Source organism: Cydia pomonella, chromosome 1 (assembly GCF_033807575.1).
Source record: "Cydia pomonella isolate Wapato2018A chromosome 1, ilCydPomo1, whole genome shotgun sequence".
NCBI lineage: Eukaryota > Metazoa > Arthropoda > Insecta > Lepidoptera > Tortricidae > Cydia > Cydia pomonella.
In genome coordinates this window covers 16,254,552-16,280,636 of record NC_084703.1, presented here as the reverse complement: position 1 = coordinate 16,280,636, position 26,085 = coordinate 16,254,552, and the positions used below count along the sequence as shown (strand labels likewise).

The 26,085-nt window shown below is 35.8% G+C and overlaps 1 protein-coding gene across 1 annotated transcript in view; it reads left to right on the top strand.

Moving 5' to 3' along the window:
- The window catches only part of LOC133516815 (epithelial discoidin domain-containing receptor 1-like), a 277,132-nt gene that overhangs the window by 148,143 nt on the left and 102,904 nt on the right, over nt 1-26,085 (top strand). The window contains exon 3 of the mRNA XM_061849795.1: nt 21,253-21,364. Within this exon, the coding sequence (XP_061705779.1) occupies nt 21,253-21,364 (112 nt within the window). The remainder of the gene's footprint in view (nt 1-21,252; nt 21,365-26,085) is intronic.

The following is a 26,085-nucleotide window of genomic DNA, read 5'->3' as shown; positions in this document are numbered from 1 at the left end:
GGTTTAGGTAATTAAAGACTGTTTTTTGTCCTTTGGTCGTTTGGTACCCTGAAACAGCCCGGACCGATAAAGATAATTTTGTAACTTATTCAGAATGTATTTTACCACTTTTATTAAAAAACCTAGTTTATCACTCGCAGTAAGACAGTGACACTAAGTTAGCCAACATTTTCATTTAATAAGTATTTATGTTTTTTAGTCATTAATTACCATAAATGATCTGGCGAGAACAATTTGTAATATAAAAGAATTGATTTTTCAAATCTTATCAGTACAAGAATATAATTGCATACGTGGCTTAATTTTCTATAACCAGAATTCCAGAGCTTTGTACAGAGCTCGGGAATCGGTATAAAAATAAGGATTTTGCTACCGGGGAAGTAAAACACTAGAGGTCTATCGATACTGGTTCTTGCGCCTCCCTTCGGCTTGGGGAGAGGGCGTCATTTCACGCCTCTTGAGCGCGTATCGAACCAATATTAGGTTTATTAGATAGATGGGCCGGGCGTGAAAAGCGATTTTTCATTTTTTTCGACTTATCTTCTGAGGCTTGTTTTAAGCGTGGTTGTTTTTGAAACAACATCGGAGCGTAAACACAATTGTAACTCTCTTAAAAGTATCAGAAGCTCGTCATACAGGGAATCAACACTTTCGACACGACGAGTATATATTTACATAAGTGGAGTATTTATTGAAAAGCTTGAACCGGCTCCTGCAATCGGCTGTAAATTAGTTAAGCATTTTAATGATTATATTTAGTTATATGCCATTATTCCAGTAGGTATCTGGAGCCTTAAAACAATATTTTTCTCGTCTATGCGCTGAAAAGATATAAGATTGAATACAAATTTGCCCGCTTGCGTTAGACACGCTTCACGCGAATGAATTCTAGATTGAGGATAATTTTTTAGCACTGGGTAAAATTGCTGATGGATAAAAATATCGAATTTGATACTTATTATCAAGAAGTTTATCATAAAACTTACTCGATTTACACACATTCCCGACAAAAGAAATGAAACTTATAAAGTATTATTAAATACTTGAGACTCACGAAATACGAACTAGTAACATATGAAATTTTATAATGTGTAACTTGCTGTGCACAAATCTTAAGCTGTCAACATATACTCGTTACCTTTTAAAATGTCGACTAAGTCCAAGTAACTAAATACGTCTGAGGTTGTAAGCACCCACATTCGTACACTACGATGTACGATATGCCTATTGTAATATACCAGTATGTTATATTCAGCATTTGTAGAAAGATAAACAGCTGCTAAATATGTCTATCTGATTACCTATAAGTAAAATCACATTTGGGTCTAAAGTGTTCGGGAAAGCTGTCGTCTTTCCTGTGGACAATAAGAAAGTTAACAATTTGGGTACATTTCTCTGAGGCTTAATCTTACAGCTTTGAAGAAGTAAAAGGGTTGAATATAAAAAAAGAAAGATTATAAGGACAATACAATTCGGCTTTAAAGTCGATTTGTTTCATGATGTCTATGAAAAATGTTTTGGCCCATTTAACAAGGGTTTGATTGCATCACAAATTAAAACAAATATCGCAAACACGAAGTCGAAGTTTTACATTATTTGAACAGGACCTTGGCATTGTGCCACTCGAACGTGGTAAGTGTGACAAATGTTGTTTTCAAGTACCATTCAGATATTTCACATTTGCCAAACCCATCTACTATTAGAATAATCATGGCACTGGAAAGAAAAATAATTTAGTTCAGTTTAAAGTAGTTACATGTATTGTATTTGCATTGGAACTCAGTGAAACCATCGCACCTCACTGTACTCGTGCAGTATATGGCTTTCATATACCTACGAAACGGGCCTATGAAGTCATGATCCAGTATAACAACGCGTTCCGGGTGTTGATAGGGCTGTCGTGCTTCTGTAGCGCATCAGGGATGTTCGCCGAAGCCATGGTAGATTGCTTCTATGCCACTATCCGCAAGAGGGCCGTATGCCTGGTGCGCCGGATACGCGCCAGCCCCAACATCATCATGATGATAGGGGACAAGCTGGACTCCCCCTATTTGCTACGCCGCAGTCAGCTACAATATGCCGTACTCGCCTGACAAGAAAAATAATTATTATTATATCAGTGTACAATTCAATAGTAAAATTAAGGAGCTACATGCTAATTATGTTACACAGGAAAAGCGAGTTATATGTGACTGGTTGCTAACTATCGATTATAATAAGACTGAGGAGATAATGCAGTGATGATACGGTAATACAGGCTTGTATGGAGAAATAAACATTAAATATTGTGTCAACAAATCTCGAATTTGCCCATATGTTGTGGTAATGTATGTTGCTTAACTAACAAGTCCCTTAAGGCTAAGTGGAAGGATGAACTGACAGACGAAAATCCCTAGTAGCAAAAGTTAAATAGTATATTTGGTAAGCTATATTTTTAAGCATAATTCTCTAATTTTTAATTCATTAACTGGTTGCCCAAGATACAGGCTATATTTGGGGACCCCTGTTCAAATCAAACGGTTTATTATAAAAGTATCGCTGTATGCATGCAACCTCAACTTAGTGTATATTCACCACTGTTGAACCCATTTTTTCCTACTCCTCTACTGTTATCTGTCATTTATGCATTCATTAACACGAATATAAGAACATCCATAAAAGATTTCAAGAAAAGTCTATATTGTCTATTCCTCATAAAAGCTCTTGTGCTTTTATACGCTATAACGTTACTGCGATTAATGGCTACCAACCTAACAAAACCAAAACGAATACGGTTTTAAACTAAGTGCATTGATGCCAACTTACAAAATATTCATTTGGTTGCATAGTAAAAATAATTACTTCATAAGTCAGAAGCACGCATGTGACACCCGTAATATAGCAACACCCATAGACTACGAAGACCGCTTAGCGTTGCTTGTTAGTCTCCGTAGGCTACGGTGGCCAAAATTGAGAAAAAACTGTCCAAAAAATTAATTTAGCAAGTAGCAAGTACCAGGGCCTCATGAGTTACGAGGAGGTGTCGCTGACCGGCCGGCCGCGGCCCGGGGCGGGCCGGGCGCGTAACAAGGTATGCTCGCGCGTCTTGGCTATATACTTTTGCTGTAATTTGTTTACCTAAATTAAGATTTATTTTTGTTGACTCGTAGGAAAAATATTGTATGCAACGTTGTATAAGTAGGTCAAAAAATTCTCGTGGCGTATTCCTTTACAATGTTCGCCTACGCCTTCGGCTCCGGCTCACATTGTAACTCACGCCACTCGCCTTTTTTGACCCTTCTTATACAACTGTTGCATAAAATACTATTAGAGTTCCGTAGCCAAATGGCAAAAAACCCTTATGGATTCGTCATGTCCGTCTGTCTGTCCGATTATGTCACAGCCACTTTTTTCCGAAACTATAAGAACTATACTGATCAAACTTGGTAAGTAGATGTATTCTATGAACCGCATTAAGATTTTCACACATAAATAGAAAAAAAAAAACAATAAATTTTGGGGGTTCCCCATACTTAGAACTGAAACTCAAAAAGTTTTTTTTCATCAAACCCATACGTGTGGGGTATTTATGGATAGGTCTTCAAAAATGATATTGAGGTTTCTAATATCATTTTTTTCTAAACTGAATAGTTTGCGCGAGAGACCCTTCCAAAGTGGTAAAATGTGTTGTCCTATTACATTATACAACATTACTCATAACGGTATGTTTGGCCGAAAATTGTTTTTAATATTGTCATTTCCAACTCTTCATCATGACTCATACCGATGTTTTATATAAACTAAATAATCATAAACTTACTTTGTATAACTACTTATGTGCATAAATTATTTTCCACTGTGATCGAGAAGTGTGAATCTTTAAGTATGTGTTTATCGCCAAAATACATATTAATGGATTTATCGATGTTTTTTATAAGCAATGTAATGTTATTATTTTATAACCCCAGTAACCCCAAAACGAGGACTAGCATATCGCCCACCTTTCTGGCAGGATTTCGGTTCTGCGAGAGTCGCAGTTCTAACCTAACCCACCTTTCTGGCAGGATTTCGGTTCTGCGAGGGTCGCAGTTCTAACCTAACCTAACCCACCTTTTTGGCAGGATTTCGGTTCTGCGAGGGTCGCAGTTCTAACCTAACCTAACCCACCTTTCTGGCAGGATTTCGGTTCTGCGAGGGTCGCAATTCTAACCTAACCTAACCCACCTTTGTGACAGGATTTTCCAATCATTTTTGTTTAAAATTAAAATTAATAATGATCATTAGTATGTAAAATTGTATGAAAAACATTTTCGGAGATTCAATAATCGAATTTCCAATTTTATTACTTTAAATCGATATGTCGAACAATAATATTTGCATCAATTTTAGCAATAGAGATATTTATGAAGAATGACATTATGAATATAATAAATTCGAAGTTGCAATATTATTGTTTAAAATAAATATGTGTAATGATCATTAGAATGTAAAATTTTATGAGAAACATTTTCGGAGTTTTAATAATCGAATTTGCAATTTTATATGAACTTCAATGACAATGGCGCACCCTTTAATGACAGCTAGATTATGAAATAAGTAATAAGGAATAAAGTAAGTATGTAGGTAATTAGTATTCTATTTGTACACCAATAGCAAGTTGAAGTGCCATATACTTGGCTGGTTTTTTACAATATTTTGTTGTTACGTCGTAATCTTGACACTATTTTCAAGTCATTATAGTATTTTATGCAATAGTTGTATAAGAAGGGTCAAAAAAGGCGAGTAGCGTGAGTAAGGAATACGCCACGAGAATTTTTTGACCCACTTATACAACGTTGCATACAATACTTTTCCTACGAGTCAACAAAAATAAATCTTAATTTAGGTAACCAAATCAAAAGTATATAGCTAAAGATACGCGAGCATACCTTGTTACGCGCCCGGCCTGCCGCGGCCCGGCCGGGCCGGTCAGCGACACTTCCTCGTAACTCATGAGGCCCTGGTACTTGCTCTTTGCTAAATTAAATTTTTGGACAGTTTTTTCTCGATTTTGGCCACAGTAGCCTATGAAAACTAACAAGCAACGCTAAGCGGTCTTCGTAGTCTATGGGTGTTGCTATATTACGGGTGTCGCATGCGTGTTTCTGACTTATGAAGCAATTGTTTCTACTATGCAACCAAATGAACATTTTGTAAGTTGGCAGCAATGCACTTAGTTTAAAACTGCATTAGTTTTAATTTTGTTAGGTTGGTAGCCATTAATTGCAGTAACGTTATAGCGATTTTAAAGCACAAGTGCTGTTATGAGGAATAGACAATATAGACTTTTCTTGAAACCTTTTATGTATGTTCTTATATTCATATTAATAAATGTATAAATGGCAGATAACAGTAGAGGAGTAGGAAAAAATTATAATAAAGTTTTTTAGCAAGGGTTAGGTGTATTAGGGATATGGTGGGAGGAGTTTGCAAGCTGCCCAAGACCGAAGTCAGTTGAAGAATATGATTCGAGCCCTACGCCCCAGCAGAGGGTAACAAGATAAATAAAAGTGCGGTTACAAAGTGGTAGCACATAGCAGTTCTAAGCTTTCTCTGTCACTATGATTATAATAGTTATAATAGTTTAGTACTAGTTAAATAATACCATTTAACTTTGCTGTGTAGCACCGCCGTTACATAGCTTTGAGCTAGATTTGGAGAATGCTAAGGTTTTTGAATGTTTATAGAGAAAACGTAGAGTTTGCATCTGTTTGTGACCCTTATCGCTGAAAAACAATTTGAAATGTAAACTCAGTTGGACGCTCAATGGCGGCGCGGCCGGGTCGCAACTGGATTATTATTTCGTAAGTTAGCAGCCTTTGTCTCCACTGCAGGACTCGGGCTCGTTCAATGCAAAGTCACTCGCTCCATCCGATACTTGATTAAACCGCTCCGAGTCTACGAGTTTCAACTGCTAATGCTAAATTACTTTTGATACTATAGTATTGTTACCTATTAATGTTATAATATTTATAAGTATGAATGTACAAAAGAATTGCATATTTTTATTTAAACTGAAGAAAAATGCTAATTGGTATTATTTCCTACCCAAAAAATACTTGTTATCCATTAATACTCGTATTTGTTTATCGTTTGTAGCAACGTACCATGTTTCATGTTATTTAGTAATGATATTATCTGCCACCTGTCTTAAGTAACACACGAAATCGTTTAGAGTAGGCTATCGTCCATAATTAGATAAAGATGTTAGTGCAGTTGTGTGTAGGATTAAAGGCATATTCTGCCTGCAAACGGGGCCAGTCAACAGTCTCAACCGCGCTGAGTGTCTATTTAGCCTGTGATGGCTGTGATGCACACTGACGCATTGAATATGAGCGTCTCCAAGTGACAAGCAGATGGCTAGTAGTATCCATTGAACTATTATTACTACGTATATATACTACAGAACCAGTATATTTCGCAATTTTTGTTGTTTTGACAGCAAACCATAGACGCGGAGCGTGAAACTCGCGACCTAACCGCGTAAGCGCCATGAATTTTACGGCGCTTACAACATTTTGATGGCGTGGTACAGGTTACGATTTCAAAGTAGATTATCGTCTGACCCATAAATAGGTAATGTAGATTTTATTTTGTTTTATTTATGAGCACCAAAATGACCATTCATATTTGAACCCCTAGTAAAAACACATACCTTAGCAATGATAATTTATTACACCGTATATTTAGTTCTATGAAAAATCACAGATCGTGACGAAAACATTTTAACAGGCCTGTTAAATGAAACTTCAAAAAGGATATAAATCACAAGGAACTGAGAGAGGTCAGTTTAGTTCAGTAAATAACGTACTCTAAAATTCTGATTTACGAGAGAGGGATGAAAGATTTAGTGCTAGCCCCGAGCAATACTGCTCCTCTCGCACTCCAATAAAAATTGAACTAATTGCCTGGAATCTATTTAAACTTTCCAACAAAAATATCAATTGCTGAATGGAATGGGTTTACCCCGAACAAATCGATGTTTAATATGTAAATGAATAGCGGCGTAATATTTGCCAAAAACATCTCTTATAATTGCGCAATCATACATTAGCATATTGAAAAATACGTTTGTTAGCAAACGTTAAATGTTTATTTATTTAGCTTTTGTATTTTTTTTTACAAAACGACTTAAGACTGTCCCTGTGTTTTTTTCAGTCTTTGATAGGTTTTTATTACTAATGCCGTTAGTGATAAAATAACACTATAAACACCAGGCACCCGTAGCTAACAACAATACGTCTCCCGATGCCTATTTGACGTGGCTTTTAGAACTTTTTAGAAGCAGGCAGAAATGAAAAGTGGGACTATGAAAAGAACAAATAACTCTTTCTCTGCTACTCCTGCTGAAAATTCCATAAGCCTTTCCCGTTCGGTAATTTCTGTCACCTTATACCATGCTAAGATCATATATTTGGATATTCGTACTTTTTCTATTGATATTTATAGTGATGAGGCTACGACAATATATTGTGTCAAGTCTAGCGATTAGGAATGTGATAAGATTAAGAGGTAAGAGGACGATCGATTCTCTATACAAACGTAGTCCTCATTTTCCTCCCTGGATGTTGATATTATGGAAAATATGTTTACAGAATGTTATGTAATTTAGGCATAGCTATGCCCGGCCGTTTGATTTTTTCCGTTTTTTTTATTATTACAAAAGGTAGAAGCGTAAAACAGGTTTGATACAATTTTTAAATGCTCATAACTTTTATTATATTGAAAAAATCGAAAAAAATCAAACGACTGGGCATAGCTATGATTAAAACACATCAAATTGTGTAAAAATATTTTCAATAATGTTAATATCCAGCAAGCAAAATGGGGACTACGTTTGTATGGAAAGGTGGTTTTGGGGCGGTCGTCCCCTTTCGTCTTAAGTAATCGAATCGATTTTACTTTCGACTGATTTTGCATTTCGTACAGTTAAGATGCTTTAGTGGTTTACATCTTTTTTAGTTTATTATAGGTGACTGTTTTAATAGTAATTTATTTTATTAAAAACAGCGCTGGTGGCCTAGCGGTAAAAGCGTGCGACTTGCAATCCGGAGGTTGCGGGTTCAAACCCTGGCTCGTACCAATGAGTTTTTAAGAACTTATGTACAAAATATCATTTGATATTTACCAGTCACTTTTCGGTGAAGGAAAACATCGTGAGGAAACCGGACTAATCCCAACAAGGCTTAGTTTACCCTCTGGATTAAAAGGTCAGATGGCAGTCGCTTTTGTAAAAACTAGTATCTACGCCAAATCTTGGGATTAGTGGTCAAGCGGACCCCAGGTTCCCATGAGCCGTGGCAAAAATACCGGAACAACGCGAGGAAGAAGAAGTAATTTATTTTATTTTATTGTCTTTTTTTGCGTTATCAATTTATCGGTTTAATCGAGATCTATCAATTTATCGCCATGTCTATGATAAGACAAAATTTTATTGTATAAAAAATATGAATAGTATCGAAAATCGAGTAGTAGTACTACTACTTAAAAATACCTAATACTAAATAAATCACGGTATAATTCACATTTTACGTTGTATAAGTGCTCTTAAGTATCAAATATGTGATTTTAACCACTTACACCAATACCAATTAATGTTGTGTTTAGTTTGGATGAACGGCAGCACGACCCGCAAACATGAGCCGGAAACAACCGCTTCAAAACGATTCAACAAAGAGCTCAAATTAAATTTACGTGGCGCAAAGAAAAAACTAGTTACAAGAGGAAATTGGCGGAGACAGTGACAAATTGGTCCCGCAAGAGGAGAATATTTTTCGCTCATTCTAACCGACGCGTGGACCTATCCTTTATTCCGCTCTGGCCGTGCGTGCATACGGGGCCGTAAAACACAATGTACTCGAATAATTACTGTCGCTGAACATTATAATAAATGTGCTGTTTTTGGCTATTTTCATATCCTGCGCCGATTTAAGAGGGGCAAGCTGACATCCATACTACATTTAGGAATGCGACAGTTATTTTTTGTCGTGTTTGTTACTTACCTTTTCACGCTTAAAAGCCGATTTAGATGAAATCTGATATGGTGACGATAGCCTGAGACCTAAAAAATACATAAATAATGCTATTTCACGAATAAACACTATTTATTATTTTTCAATTTAATGTAAAACAGATTTTTTTAAATAATTCTACACCGTTTTTTCCAAGCCATTTTAGTCTTACATGTTCTGATAGTAGAGGCTTATATGTAGGTATAGGTTACCAACTAATGTGTTTATTTATTTAGCACATTACCTACCAGTTTAGCTGGCTTATATTGTGGGTAACTGGGCTGGTCATGACCCTGGAATATTCTTCCAGGATTGGCCTGTAATTTTGTTTACAGTTTTGTATCTGTTTTTTTTCTAAAGAATAGACGCTTACCACGAAGAATTTCGTACATTGACCCGCCTGCTCATACCTCTATCACACGCGCGTAATTACCCCGTCTATGGGGCCGGTGGTCATTGACACTGTGCGAGCGGGACAGCGCCGCAATATACCTATCAGTGTCAATGTACGAAATTTCTCGTGGTAAGCATCGGTTCTTCGTGCAAAACAAGTTTAAAATTCTAATTCAATTACTCGGTTGGAGACGCCCCAGAGGTGCTTTAAATCTTACTTTATTCAATAACACTTCCCAAAGCTTATATAAGTACCTCTACCTTGTTATCTCTCAATAAAATACTACTGAAGCATAAAGTAACGTATCAAGAAATGAAAAAAAACTGAAAACATCATTCAAAATTATATAAAAATAAAATTGAAGGTCTTACTTAATCTAGCAATAGTCAGTTGAGCGTAAAAATCTAACTTTCTGAACGGTTCAGCAAAGTTGCGTCGTTGTTTTCGGAGATGCTACGGCTCTATTTACGAGGGACGTCTGAGACAAAACTTTTATTATGTTTATGACTTTCCATTACGATATGCAATAATAAAACTGAAATATTAAGATGTACATTTTTACTGTATTTATTAATTAAAAAAATGACAATACAACATAAATAACGAGAATATTTTACATGGAAAAATAAAAGGCGTTTGTGATTTTATAAAACCTATGAACGTGTGTTCATTAAAGCCTAAACTAACTACCCTTTGTATATGCGATCGTATCAAACATACACGCTGTATAAGGCATATTAAGTAATAAAAGCATAGCAAGCTTTTTATAGCATATTTAATTTACTCAAGCTAACGCTGCTGCAAAACTACTAGTAAGTACCTTAAAATGTGAGCGTTCCAACTTAAAACGAAGTTCAGGCAAGCGAAACTAAGTTAATGGAGTAGAATATAACTTACGGCGACCACGACATGGGGAACTTAATATAGGCATTAATTACTAGCGATAACCTCACAGGTACTCGTCTGGGCAGGGTCGCGCATGCAGTTAGTTACACGAGATGCAATTATCAAGAAACCTCGTTCGACCAGCAATACGAGCATACTTGCTACTAATTTCTTATTATCCACTGCAATTAAAAAATACAGTTGACAGTGTATTTGAATGTTTTGTACACCCTCACTAAGCGTACGCTTGAGTGAGATGGTTGTGCGTGCTCGGGACCGTGGATATCATGTTTTGGAATTTAATTTTTTTGTAAGTGTCAGAACAGAAAAAAGTAATTGCTGAGTTCCTTCAAAAATAAAATTGTGCATTTTGAGAAGCAATTACAAATTTTTAAAGTGCGTTTTGGACCTATGTGCGTATTTTTTTTTAAAGACAAAATATCAAGGTTCGTATCATTGAAGTTACTAGACAAAATCCTCAAGATTCCTAATAAAATTTGTGGCAATCGTTTTGTGATCTAAAAAAAAACTTTTCAAAAACTCGGCTCACTGAACCTAATACGGTAACTTAATGTCTAGATATTTGAAGGCACCGTGTAGTCAGAGTTTAATGAAATTTCTAAGATCAAGTTCATCTAATTTATTGACAAATTGACCAATTGGAATCATTAATTGGAATCACTAATTCTGTTCAAGTATTTTATACACATAGGGCTTGTTTCACAAAGTCTGTGTAAAGTAATGGGTAGCAAACTAACAAATCTTGTAAAGGTAATTCGTCAGATAAGTGGCAAGTAGCTTGTTCAGGACTTTATTTGAACATTAAGAAACAGGCCCTTAGTATTGTTTTTTGTAAATGATAAAACGTAGTAGATTAATAGTTAAGATATTTCATTGAATATAAAGGGGGTTTTTGCCAGTATCAGCCGCTTGTGTCAGTTTTAATTACCCAGTGTCCAGCCTGCACATTTTATTGGCTGAATAGTGGATTCTGAGTTCCGTGATCTCAATTTCCAGTGCTCACCTACATTAAAAAATTAACTTGCTGAATGGTTGACTACTGGGTATCAGATTCTGAATCAGACATTTATTAGTAAAAGCAATGTTATTTTACATGTCAAGTATTTATTAATATATTATGCAATATTTATAACATAATTCATATTATCTAAAACATACATAAAAATCAGCCATGATAATTTAAGAAAAGTTTGTAATATTTTTACGTACCTTTAGTACCTTGTATCGGCCAATATAGCAAGTATGCAGACATTAAAAGTACATAATAACACTATATTATTCCATATATTTTAGTCATGAGAAAATAAGTAAGGGTTGGCGACTCTGGGATCTTTGCTATGTCCTATATCAAATGCATAACCCATCATATCAGAGACAACACTTCTTTAGTGTACACACCACACACGCACGCACGCACGCACGCGCACACACACACACACACACACACACACACACACACACACACACACACACACACACACACACACACACACACACACACACACACACACACACACTCACACACTCGCACACACACATACACACACACAATTTTTCAAACTATATTTTATCAACGTGTAACATTACCTACTTGTGACATGAACATTATAATAAAAACTACTAACTAGAACTGCAGTCAAATTAGACAAGAGAGGTACCACTGTAGGCAGACTGAAGAAACGTCGCGCTAGTATCTCGCCCGCGACATAGATTACCTCTCGACATAGGGTCACTCTCTAATTAATACACTTAGAAAAAGACGGGTAGTCTTTGTCGCGGGCGATATACTATCACGCTGCTCCTGTGCTTAGCCCACTGGCGCATGGCTGACTACTGGACCTTTACTCTACCTATTTAACAAAAAAAATGAAGCATATCAATTGAGCATGTTATCCAATATCAAGCGATAGAAACCTACTAATAACATTAACACTTTGCCACTGGCACATACCTACTTTACTGACTTTGCAATAAATTTACCTACCCTTTTGTATAGCAAATATTACGTGATCTTTCAGCAAAATTTAAGGCAAGCTCGGTTCTCCATACAAACGTCGTTACACTAGAGACTACCAGCTAGATTGCTCTGATACTTTGTATGTACTAACAGAAGGATAAGGTATATCTAGGGCTGTAATTAGTTTATGTAGCCTCAGGTACCATAGTTCAAAAATACAGCAAATTTAAGATTTTCATAAAAAAATTGTTTTTATTTGAAATCGTTTGTTTTAAAAGGTGGAGCAATATAAACTCATTTACTTCATGTCATTGTATGTGCAAAATTTCATTACAATCAAACATGTAGTTTTAAATTGAGAACGAAACTCCGTTTGTACGGGAAGATGAAATTGGGCCCAGCTTTTAAATACATACTTGTGTGTGCACTCTGATATACATATCAAACGAAATCGTGATTATTAGGTACGTTACGTACATTTAGCGACATACATATCCATCCGATATCCCAGTAATAGTCAAAAAAGACCTGCGCTTGGTATACTTAAAACTTACTTAACGTATTTCTTTAACTCTACAGAATAATTATTGACAATAGTTTAGGGTATCCGTGAATAGATTACGGACATCAAGAGCCCTCTTAAACGACAAGTGTTCGAATCCAGTGCCTCGCAAATAACTGTGAGACCGTTGTTGGTGCGCAGCGGCTTTCATTCCGATTCATTACCCGGGCGGCAGCGGCGGCGAACGTGCGCGCTGACATACTGCGCCGGGGCGTCAGAGTCGGGTATCACTTCCACTAGTTACATTAACAATTACACTTCAGTTTAATTCACGTCGTCAACTGAAATAATGCGGGCGGGAACCGTAAACAAAACATTTACAATCCTAAGAAGGGTAGTTACGATCCCCCTTCGTAAGTTTCTTGATTCGGGACTCAAGTAATGTGACTCTTTGACGATAATTTACAGAGAACTTCGTGCATTTTAGGTAGTAACTACGTTAAGCACAGGGTACTAAACCGCCTGAATATTTTCCAGTCAACTCTCTCTAATATCCGTTATTAACAATTTAACTAAATGGATAGGTCGTTTTATTTGACCACAACACATTATCCCAATTTTAATAGAAATTAAATGGAGCTCTATGTCCTAATATAATTGTGATTTATTTACGTTTATATTAAAATAACATAAATTCAATCTAAACGCAAAATTATATTTATATATATAAATTATTTGCTTACTTTGTGTCTCGGATACTCTTTTTGGAACTTTATCGGAACTAAAATAACATTATCGTATTAAATACATCACGGCATTCGATTTATATTTTATGTTAGTTTAACCACGACGATTTCTGTCATAGAAATTATGGCGGCGTAGCGTTGTCTACTGATGAAACTGTTCGAATTCGTGCTACGTAGCAAAGCTACGAGTACGTCGTTTGCCGGCGCGCAGGACACCGTAGCAAAAACAACTTAACAGTAATTGATAACTCCATGAATACCATTAAGTACTCTTTTGTAATGAAAAAGCTTGAAGAATTCGTATGCTTAGTTTTATATTTATTGTGGACAAAATACTGTACTAGATTTGTGTTGTCCAGTAAAATACTGATTATAGTCGGTTTGAAAAATCGTAGCACTTTTCAGATCATAATAAATATGAACAGAAATCTTGAGGAATCTTAGTAACTTCATCGATTCGCATTCTGATTAAGCAACTTTTGCTTCATGGACGATAATCACGAACATGGCCTAAAACGATCCATTAAGAATTGGTAACAATTATTGCGCAAAAGCAAAAAATATGAAAATTGCTTCCAAAAATGCGCAATTATATTTTTCATAAAAGTCATCGATAATATATATTTTTGTTAAAGAATAATAATGTAATAACAATGATATCCGCAATCCCGAGCATGCACAGCTGTCTGCTCAGTGCTTAGCGAGTTGCAACCTAAACTTACGGCGTATAAAGTTAGTAAGTACATATACTATAGGTACTACATATAAATATCAAGTGAAGAGTAGATAAAGTAAGGTTATTTACAGCAAGAGTATTCTTCAAAGTCGTTTACTCCTACTATATCTAGTTGATAGATAGAGAGCAACGAGTATAATAGTGGGTGAATTAAGTAGTAGAATTGCAGCCGCTTCCATGGCCACATCGGCGCATTCGGCAAGCAGGGGTAATGAACCCCTAGATGTCTGTCAGAGTCGCAGCGCTCGGCGCCACGTCATTAATTTCTACCTAATGTCGGGCGAGACGACGTTACCGACCGCGTTTTGTGTTCATAGATACGCTAATAAAATTTCTAGATGATTTCTACATTTCACAACATTAATGTTTGTGTGACTTTCGTTTTCTCAGCTGCTTTTCCTATGAACACAATTAAAACATCTCGTACCCGAGGGCTCCTAGTGCTACAGTGAGTGCGACAGAAATAAACCGAAGTGTATGTATGTGTATGTAATTATATGTCGGCGGCCGATCATAAGATCAGGCAGATCCTGAAATTCCTAGGCATATCGTGAATCTTGAAAATCTTTGTCTCCTTCCTTGAGTCGGCGGAATGTTTGCCCTTCGGGCATCTGAAGCAACCTAACGAACCTGTCTTACCTATTTATTGGATTAATCTGACTACCGTCAACCCATTACACATAAACATTTTGATCGGCCGCCGACATAAACATGCAGACACAAGATCGCACCTGCAACACCCATCGCCTGCCGCGGTAGTCACAGCGAGTGCAAACTTCATCAATCATTGACACCTAGACCGACTAGGCGCACGGGAACGGCGTTATAATTCTAGTAAGATGATCTCGCTCTCATAGTTTGGGTAGTTCTTATTTCATACAGACAATGACTTCATCTGAATATCCTCATTAACACCTTATAACTCCTTATTGTTTATTCATAATCATATTCATATTCATATATTTTATTTATACGCCGTTTAATATATCAATTGGTGTTATTTGTTATTTATTTATTGTCTCTAGCCTGATAGTTTGTTATTTAAGCTTTGCATGAAGTGAATCCAAAATTGTTTATCAAAAACAAAAGAAAATGCTATAGCTATATTATTACAAATGAACCTTCAATATATCGTGCTTATCCCGTCAAAATGGAACCCCACTTTGACGGTCGGTTTTTAATTCATAGCAGAGAAACATGTTTGCTCACCATGTTTGCTGGAGGATACATGGAAAATGTTCATAAAGGAAACCGGAAACTACAGTCTAATTGAAAAGCGAAGTTAAATAAAACACAGACCTTTACAGACTACCTATATTCAAGTAAATATTTAAATAAAACAAGTTCGTTTTAAAACTTGTTAGGAAATTAAAACGTTGCATGCATAGTTCGTATTTACCTCTTCGCGAATAAATAAGAGTATTTCAATGAAACAGTGATCAAGTTTTTACTCTGAAAACTGAAAACGTACGGACCAATTTGTGACAGCTCGGAGCCAGTGTACTGACGCTATGTTGGTTCGCGTTTTTGGCGTTTTGCACGAAACGACGTAGACTCGCTTGGATGGAAAATCGTTTAACAATTTTCATCAAAAATTGCTTTGGTATGCTGCAGAAATTGAAGTTGGCTCATACGGAATATCGATGTTGTCTGTCACAGCGTATACGGATTATTCAAGACGAAGAATATGTAAATGCTGATGATATGTAATTATGTTAATAATAAAACTCATGTTAGTGCATCACGCTTGTATACATTTCGTTTTGGCGGCATACCTACTGATAAATAATGTTTCGGTCATAATAATATGCGATTGATCTAGAGATCTCTTTTGTAAGTTGATGTGTACAGCAAGCACTTCCGTTGTCTCTAAATCTGAGAGACAGAACCAGTTAACCCGTGTTTGCCTGACACGTTAAACACCGCTTCTCCGAATGTACCCGAGTTGCCTCGTGCTTATAATCTCAATTCGCAACTCGCACCTAACTCCTCTTATACATATTAACACGTCTGTGTGACAACAGCAACGTCTATTAAAGTGGAGTCTTGAGAACTAAACGTGAAGATAGGTAGTGTTCAGTAATTTCAATTAATTGGGTAACTTATATTATAATAATAATCTTTTAAAGTCACCAGAAGCAGAGATGTGAAAAATAGTTTATAAAAAGTATTTAAATACAAAATCAAAATACTTCCTTAATATACCTTTTTATTTATATGCAAAATACAAAATATTTTTGTAAATTTACGTTTAAAATACTAAATACGAAATAGGTATTTTCAGAATACTTTTTTTGTAAAAAATACTTTGCGATAAAAGGTACTCTTTATACTTTTTAGTTCAGATTAGGTATTCATAGTCTGAACTAAAAAGTATTACTCCGAATTTCCAAGTTGGAGGCTCATTTTATCTTTAAAAACAGTGTGTCAATCACTCCTCAAGAGCGCAAATTTCGAGTTGTTTCCTCATGTTTACCGGTTGAATAAGAATGGACTTATAAGTGATGGTTTTTAACGGTCAATTTTTAAAAGCAATATTTTACATTTGTAATATTTTACAGCTAGGTGCTTATCGTTAGCTTGGTGAAAAGTCTCGTTTGTGTTTCACCAGGGCAGAAAGATTAGTTCAGCTCTCGTGCCTTACAACCCTCGCAACGCTCAAGATTCCACTTTTACACTAACCACTAGCTACGCTTGTGGTTATGTGCGGCGTTACCAACAGATTCATAGTTACAAGGATTGTAAAGTCAGAAAAGATTGTCACTCTTACTTATATTGTATTTTGAAAATAGAAAATTGTTCTCAAAAACTATTTCAAATAAAATACAAAATAGTTTCTTTTAAGGCGTATTTAAATACAAAATAGGTATTTGACATTTTGTATTTGCATTTCAAATACAAGTATTTCAAATAAGTCACATCTCTGATCAAAAATAATAAGGCATTTTTTATCTTTTGGTTTTATTAGTAAATCTAAACAGAAACGAATAATTACTGATTAATCGCTCGGCGCTCGCGTCAGCGCTGCAGCAGTAACGTTACAAACTTGAAACAGTAATACTGCTGCTGTCGCCATTCGAAAGTATGCTATCTTAGACGCAACTTCATATGTTTTCAATAGTCGTATGTTTACGAACAGTTACATTTGTTTGTTGTCTCGAATCGAATTCGGCTCGTTAAATTCGAATTCCCGAATATTTGTAGGTAGGTAGTGCAAACATAACTTCTTATTACGTGTTTTTGAAAACGAAGTAAGGGAAGGAACTAGTATTATGGTAAACCAAGTTTTATAATATTCACTCAACATTTTATTTGGCAGCGCAACACGTACAAACTACAGAGGTCGTTCTAGCTCCTGCGGTTCCGATGCGGTACCGCCACAAAATTTATGTACCGCTGAGCGTGCAAGTCTAGTCCTGTACTAAGATTCAGGACGTGTAAACTGAAACAGATCTCAGTTTCGTGTGGCACCCCGTCCACTGCCTCCTGCGTAGTATACCCGCCCTCCACCCGCGCTGTCCGCCCAGAATTGTAACGAATGAACGACGCGAATACTCTACTTTCTAGAGTGTTTTGGGTAGACATAGATTCCTTAGGGGGCACCCCGCTCAAATATTAAGTTTCGTAAGAATTTTAAATTAGAGCATTAGGCGCGGCGTCTCGGCTAAATTTAATATTAATAATGTTATCCGAGCGAACTCGGCGGAAGGCTGAAAACAATGAATTTTTAATAGTTATTCTCCTCCGCGACGAACAATTAATATAATGAGATAGAAAGGCAAGTTTAGCCTACCTATTAGATTTATTCGGGATTGCGCTACCTGAAATGGTGTTACCGTTTCCGTAAAATATTATTGTGAAAATTATTCTATCGATCTTCTAACATTTCTGATGAAATTCATGTATCGAAGAGGCGAAAAAGTTTAAATTACATGAAACCCTCGTACCTACGTAACTAACATATTCATTCAAGTCTTCTCATTATACAAAATCATTAAGAACATTGTTAAGAGTTATGAATTTATTATGAAGGGGTTGTGTGCGCGTTTAAGTATGTGCTTAATGTACATATGTATACCGTTAACATGGATACTCGTACTCGTACTAATCGATTAGATTGAAAAATACATGCTTTTATTTTGTAAGTTTTCTCTATCGAAGTATATGTAAACATTAAAAACCTTAGGAACAAATATGTATGCTCATCCCATATATAAACATGTCCTTTCCCGGAACTTAAACTCCAAACCACAAGCTTATTTGTAAGCATTCAGCAGGTTGGTGGTGACCACCGACCTGACGAATGCTTCACATCGAACATATCTAAACACGAACTTAAGTATGACTACATTATAATGTAACGTACTAACGTACGTACTCGGCGCTAGAATCTATCTACTATGTTAATACATAAACTTCATATTTATTCATGTTAAAATTGATAATACAATCGTAAATATAAGTAGATAAAAGTCCATCCATAGTTAGTGATCAGTAATGCTGCTTTGTCAAAATATTAAAATTGGAGAAATATAGTAAAAATTGCTATATCGTTAAAACTAGTAGAGCAATAAGAAGTAAATGTCCAATTTGCTTTATTAGTAGATACAATCGCAGAAATATTGGATAGATTCTCGTCACCGGTAGGTACGCTGATTGCACTTGTTTAATTTTCACCTTCGTATCTGCGCGACCCTTAGTAACAGCACTTGAGTGCAGTGTAAGTAGCTTGTTTGTAGTGTAAGCCGATCGTGTCGGTACAGGCAGTGAGATTATCATGTTATAATTAAAATCACATCGAAACAGGGATCTAGCCTCGTTTGTCTTCGTAATAAATTGTTTGTTTTTCTCACGCCCGTTTCACATCATTTGTTCGTGTGTAATTTATCACGCTCTCCGCGACGTTGTGGATTAGACGGGCAATGCTCACATTACCGCGCACATATTTGCAAGATTATGCTTTAACATAAAATATTACAACTAAGGTACCTGAGCCGAAGAAGGCCCATCGTTATTTTCATTTTTCTTATGTTTAATATGAACTTGCAGTTTTGTCCATGGTACTTGCGAAAATGAGTGCAAAATTGGAATCCAATCACAGTTATAAAAGTATGTAATTTTGAAAGTAGGCAAGTTTAAGAACCGGGCCATGTTTTTGGCGCAGGTACCTTACTGATATATTTATTTATATTTTCTAAGGTAAATGTTATACTACTAAGTGCTAGTAGCTTGATCGGTTTTTAAAATGATGATTTACCTTTGATATTATATGATTTCGATTCAGATAAAGTTTAAGACGTAAATAAACTGGATATAGCATTAGATAATTGGTATTTCCTAAATTTTACTGTGCACTACCGATCAATATTAAGTACTTTTTACTTAATTAGATGTGGAATAAAGCAATAAGGAAAATGTTATATAGAATTCTTGCTTATTAATGAAATCATGTGAATAAATAATATTTTTCCATTACAAATCTCGAAAACGATTTCGTAAAGAGAGGGAGGAGCAAGGAAAAAGAAGGTTTGCCTACATATGTCAGAATAATGCCGTCCATGAAACCGAATTTGAATTTTTCCTTTGTGCTTAACCGACATGTATTGTATTTTCGTTTTATTAAAAGCGGGAAAATAAACAAAAATTCGGGGCTCTCGGTCTCCCTCCCCTCACCTACGCACCGGGTACACACTCCGACCGCTACGCATATTTACTGAGTGGATGTATACGCTCTTTGTAAGTTCGCCCTGTGGCGTACATTCCCTATTCTACCTAATTGAGGGCTAAAGTAAAAAGTTTAATGAAATATAAGTTCCTCAGTATCACGCAAACAATAATTCTTGTGTTGTGCCGTAAAAGCAATTGTATTAATAATGAGATGCGACATAACTACGTGCTTCTTAAACATTCACTTAAGATCAAACAACCTACGTTGTTTTATTATCTAATAGGTACATATTATGTACTTGAAAGTACATGAATACATACTTATGATTATTTTTAAGGTATATCTATTTTAATATTTACAAATATGTAGGTACTTAATTAATTTTGAATGCAATTTAGAGATACAAAATAAACAAGGTAAAAGAAACACTAACAACGGCGTAACTAACTTAAAATATATCAGCAATGAGTTTATAAGCTACAATGTTACAATCGAAAAAAGGATCAGTATTAAACGCTAAATAACAGTCCACTGGTAATGGAATGTGTGCGATGTAGGAAGTTTTTGCGAGCCTCCCTACCGCCTGGGGAAAGACACATTCGTTAATTAAAGAAAAACAAAGCATGGACTCTGAAAGCGCAAAACAGTAAAGTTCAGCAATAAACTTCTTATTAAATACGAACACTAACTGTAGTGAAGTAATTTTTGTGTAATTACCTACACTAATTACTTGTCAAACAAAGACGTTACAATGTAATTGAGACGGGTATAAACGTAAATGTTATAATAATCTTAATAAGTAACTGTTATTTATGACAGAGTAACAAGGTTGTTAAATGTATAAAGTCTAGCAAAGTTTTGTTAATATAGGTAAAACATATATATTTGAGATGAGCATTACCAGTAGGTACTATATTGATTAGATAAACTGTCCTCGGCTTACATAAGAAGAAGGGGCGTTATGCCAGGAAATTATAAGGAAACAAAAGATATGGCACCGCGTGAAACATGCGATGGAAGATATGGCCGTCACGCAAGGTTTTAATTTTATCTCAATTACTGTGAATATCTACATAAAAATTTGCTTGTCTGATCCCTCGACTATATAACTAGCCACTTTATACTAAAATAATACTCCTATGGTACGCAGGGTTATGATATACTCGGTGCTACAGTTGAAAATAAATTAGTCATTTTTTCGTGTTTTTTTTTCTATCAAGCCAACAGAACTTTAACCTTATGATTGTAGCCTGCCGAGTATCCGCTGAAGTTAAATAAAAGCTTGTAATGATAAATGAATGTTTTGTTTTGTAGCGGAGTTGGGCACGTGCGAGGCGCCGCTGGGCATGGAGAGCGGCATGATATCCAACGAGTCGCTGTCTTCAAGCTCCAACTACGACCTCAGCGTGTCGCCACTTAGTTCCAGGTGAGTACTTGAGGTGCATACACGTGCTAATATTAAATACCTAGATATTTATTTTTAACAGTTCATCACATTTTTTATTGGCTACGGTAATCCCTTACCAATAGTATGGTTATGATGGTCGTAATAATTGTCTACTTACTTAATAATATCACTGTCAGTATCCGTCTCATTCAAACGCGCGATATTAAAAATGTATGTACACTAACCCAGGTTGTAACTTACCCAGGTTATGAACAAAAATTTATACAAATCCAAATTAAAATTTGTCAGGTTATTGAAAGGTACCACTAACCTGCATCCGTGCTCGACTACCTGGTTACTCGTTTTGATACACCTGACATGGAAGTCATTCAGCTTCCCGTCACATTTTATTTCATTTTACATGTTTCCATACATATTCATTAGAAAAGGAACATAGCTAAGTCGAATAATTGCACTGGTTACCTACAACAAAATAGTTATATATTTTACAAGGAGATAAAGTTGTTGTTTAATCGCTTGTGCTGATATTGATACCCGAGCAAGCGAAAGATCCCAAACTTGAACCACAAGCGTAGCGAATGAAACACAAAAAATTTCACCTCACCAACGCAGGGAAAATACTAACTGTAAAATAGGAAACAAAATCAAATCCAAAATGAACGTTATTAAATATTTATCATTCAAAATAATCGTGTAAAAGTGAATTCTGCCAGCCATATAAGGAAACAACTCAAAATTAGCATCAGATTACTTTACCACACCTGTGGATGAAATGCATCTTTTTAATCAGCTTTTGAACAATCAACTAACCAGCTGGTGTGGGAAAATTCCTTTCTATAATATGCATGTAAAATATGTTAATTACTGCTCAATTGTAGATGTTTTCGACGATTTTAGTGAGGAAACAACTCAAAGTTAGCAAGCAGCTGGTGTGGTGAAAAATATTTTTTCTGTAATATATATGTAAAATATGTTAATTACTGCTCAATCGTAGTCGGTTTCGGCGATTTTAATGGGACGCATCATTTACCTGCCATTGAATCGTTCACCTGACTTTTTTAGACAGGTGAACGACGTGAGGCTAAACAGCAGATTTTTCGCAAGTAGCAACTTTAATAGACATGATCGTTTTTAGTCCTCATTTAATACACGAACGTGATAATAAGCTGAAAATGCATGGCGCTCGGCCTGCCTGAGGAAGGACATGCCGACCGAAAAGTCCATATAGCGATTGTGGGACGAACGCTCTGCGACCAAGTATAAACCTAGCTCCTAAATACAGCTTGCTCTAATGCAGAAAAAGCTCATCTTCTTGTCTCTTTACATTATATATGAATTCAGTTTCTGGCATCACGATTTTCCCTCTAGTTACTGCGCAACCCTAGTGAACAATGATTCACTAAGACTGGCTGTCGGCTTCCATCTGAGTGCCGAAATAGGTGTCTCCCACTGCTGTCCCTGCGGAACCGAAGTGGACAATCTGGGCTCACACGGCCGCTCCTGCCGAAGGAGCGCCGGCTGTCTGTCCCGCCATGCCAGCCTTAACGATGTTATCCGTCGGGCCCTTTTTAGCGTGGGTGTGCCGGCCGCGTTGGAACCACCCGGCCTGGCGCACGACGATGGCAATAAGCCCGGTGTACTACCTCCTTGACGACCAGTCTGGCCTAGTGGGTAGTGACCCTGCCTATAAACCTTAAATCCTGGTAAGAGCATATATTTGTGTGCTGAACACAGATATTTTTTTCTGAGTCATGGGTGTTTTCTATGTATTTAGGTATTTATAATTATACTAGCTGTTGCCCGCGACTTCGTCCGCGTGGAATCTTATCTTGAACACTTTACATCTTTAGTGGGTGCAAAATATTTATTACAATACTTATTTTATAATCTGAGTAGCGGCTTTGCATTGATTCAAACTTTCAATGAAAACGTGTTAAGGTTTGGTACCCAAAAACGGGACCGTATTACAAAGACTCCACTATCTGTCTGCCCGTCCGTCTGTCTGTCACCAGGCTGTAACTCTTGTACCGTTATTAAAGCTAGACAGTTGAAATTTTCACAGAAAATGTATTTTTGTTGCTGCTATAATAACAAATACTAAGAACAAAATACAATTAATATTTAAGTGGGGCTCCCATACAACAAACGTGATATTTTGCCGTTTCTTGCGTAATGGTACGGAACCCTTCATGCGCCAGTCCGACTCGCATTTGCCCGGTTATTTTTTCTTGTAGGTACACGTCATAAATGTAACCTGATGTGCTAACTTTAAGTTTCTTGCCATAGTAGCTCCCGCTTTGCGTTACTTAAAATATTGAACTGACTACTCCTTCAGGGGATGAATTTTTATAAACGCTGAAATATGCGCATATACAAAATATCAAGTTCCGCATTTGTTTTTTTTTTATCTTTTTACTAATTTTTAACCCCTTTTTCACCACCTTTTAGGGGATTAATTTTCAAAAACACTGAAATTAGTTTTCTTGTATTTTAATAATATATCTGGAGTCAGTCACGCCTGACTTGGTTACCTGGCTTAGCGACCTCAAGGCTATACTCTGATTGCCTTCTTTATGCATGCCATACGATTAATAATAATATCTTTTTAACGAAGTTTTAAATCCCTGGCTTAAAATAAAACTTGAACCCCATTCAAACTTTCATCTCCTTTTTACCCCCCTTAGGGGTTGAATTTTCAAAAATGTTGAAATCATTTTTTGTAATCGGGTATTATGACTATCTTAGAAGTTTCAAAGCGTTTGTAATGGATTCAGACTTTCAACCACTTTTTAACCCAGTTAGGGCATAAATGTTTAAAAACGTTGAAATTACTTTTCTTCTATTCTAATAATATGCAAATACAATACAAAGTGTCAAGTTCCGCACTCGAAAAACCATTTTGATCTCCATACTAACTTTCAACCCCTTTTTCACCACCTTAGGGAATGAATATTTAAAAACACTGAAATGAGTTTTCTTGTATTTTAATTATATGCAAATATACAAAGTTTCAAGTTCCGTACTGTAAAACCATTTTGATCTCCATACAAACTTTCAACCCCTTTTTAACCACCTCGAGAGATGAATTTTCAAAAACGCTGAAATATGTTTTCTTCTCCTTTAATAAAATACTTTTTTACGAAGTTTCAAGTTCCTCGTTTAAAATAAAATTTGAACCTGTTACAAACTTTCAACCTCATTTTAACCCTTTTAGGGGATGAATTTAAAAACTCTGAAATAAGTTTTTTTCCCCTTTATTATAATACCTTTTTACGAAGTTTCAAGTTCCTAACTTACTATAAAATTTGAACGCTAAGACAAACTTTCATCCTTTTTAATAACATTTTGTTAATGTTATTTTTTTACCTAATTTAAGAAGCCTTTATAAGAAGTTTAAAAGAATTTGTATTGTATTCCAACATTCAACCCGTTTTCAAGCCTGTTAGGATTTGAATTTAAAAAAAACGCGGAATTTTCTTTACATTTTCTTGTATTTTAATAAAATATGTTTTTACGAAGTTTCGAATTCCTACTCCCTTAGGGGATGAATTTTGAAAAACCCCAGCTGAAAAAAAAAAATCAGCTGTCTAGGTCCAACGGTTTTGGCTGGGCGTTGATTTAAGTGAGTGAGTCAGGCAGGACTTTTACGTTTATATATATACATATTATATATATCGTTGTCTAGGTACCTACAACGCAAACCTTGAGCTTACTGTAGGAGTCAATTTGTGCAATAATGTCCTATCATATTTATGTATTTATTTATTTTATCCTCCTCAGGCAGATGGGATGGCCGCTTATCTGAGATGCCACATCTGCATGGATACCCTAGCGCCGTCGCATCTAGCGGCGCAAATATGCTGGTTTCGCAAACAACCACATATTTGCGGTAAAAACCCTAGGGCCGTAAAGTAGCGACGCCCATATCCTTTTCCAAAATTTAAAAAAAGGAGTACATGAAACTTTGGGTGACTCTAGCAAGGCAAAGGATAGGCATTGCCATCCAGCGAGGGAACATTCCCTGTATACATATCCTCGGATATTCCTGAATACAAATCCAGCCACATGGGCTTTAGTAGTTTTGCTGTATTTTGTTAGATTTAAGTTATTTAATTTATATTTAATTTTATTTTTTTAATATTATTATGTACCTAACTATTGATGATTTCAGAACAAATAAATTACATTATTCAAGTTAAGTGAGTAATTTGTGTGATTTTAATACATTGAAACGTGAGTAGGTACATACACTGCGCTGGGACACAGAAGGTGAATGGTAAAAGGTGGTTACAAATTCTTTTTTATGTTTTAATAAATTAATTTTCCGACACTACCTACTTCCAAATTTCAAAATTACGAAAGTCGTCTTTAGTCCACATTTCGCTTTTATTTATCAATTATTAAATTCTGCCTCTTTGTGCCACAATTAATGTATGTACTTCGTTGCTGCTATTTTTCCAAATTACAAAATTTGTTAACACCTCTGGACGATATTATCAAAACTATTTTTTTTTACAACTATATATAAAAAAATAGTGAAAATAAGTTCTAGCATGAACCTATAGCCAGTTGGCGGTGCCAATTTTTTGGGAAATAGACACCTACATACATGGAAAAATAAAATCGTACAGTATGTACAAATTAAAGTGTACATTCATTTTACTAGTTCAATCAACCACCCTTTAAACTGAATAGTACGTACTATTTAAAGATTACTATACAAAATGCGAATATAAAAC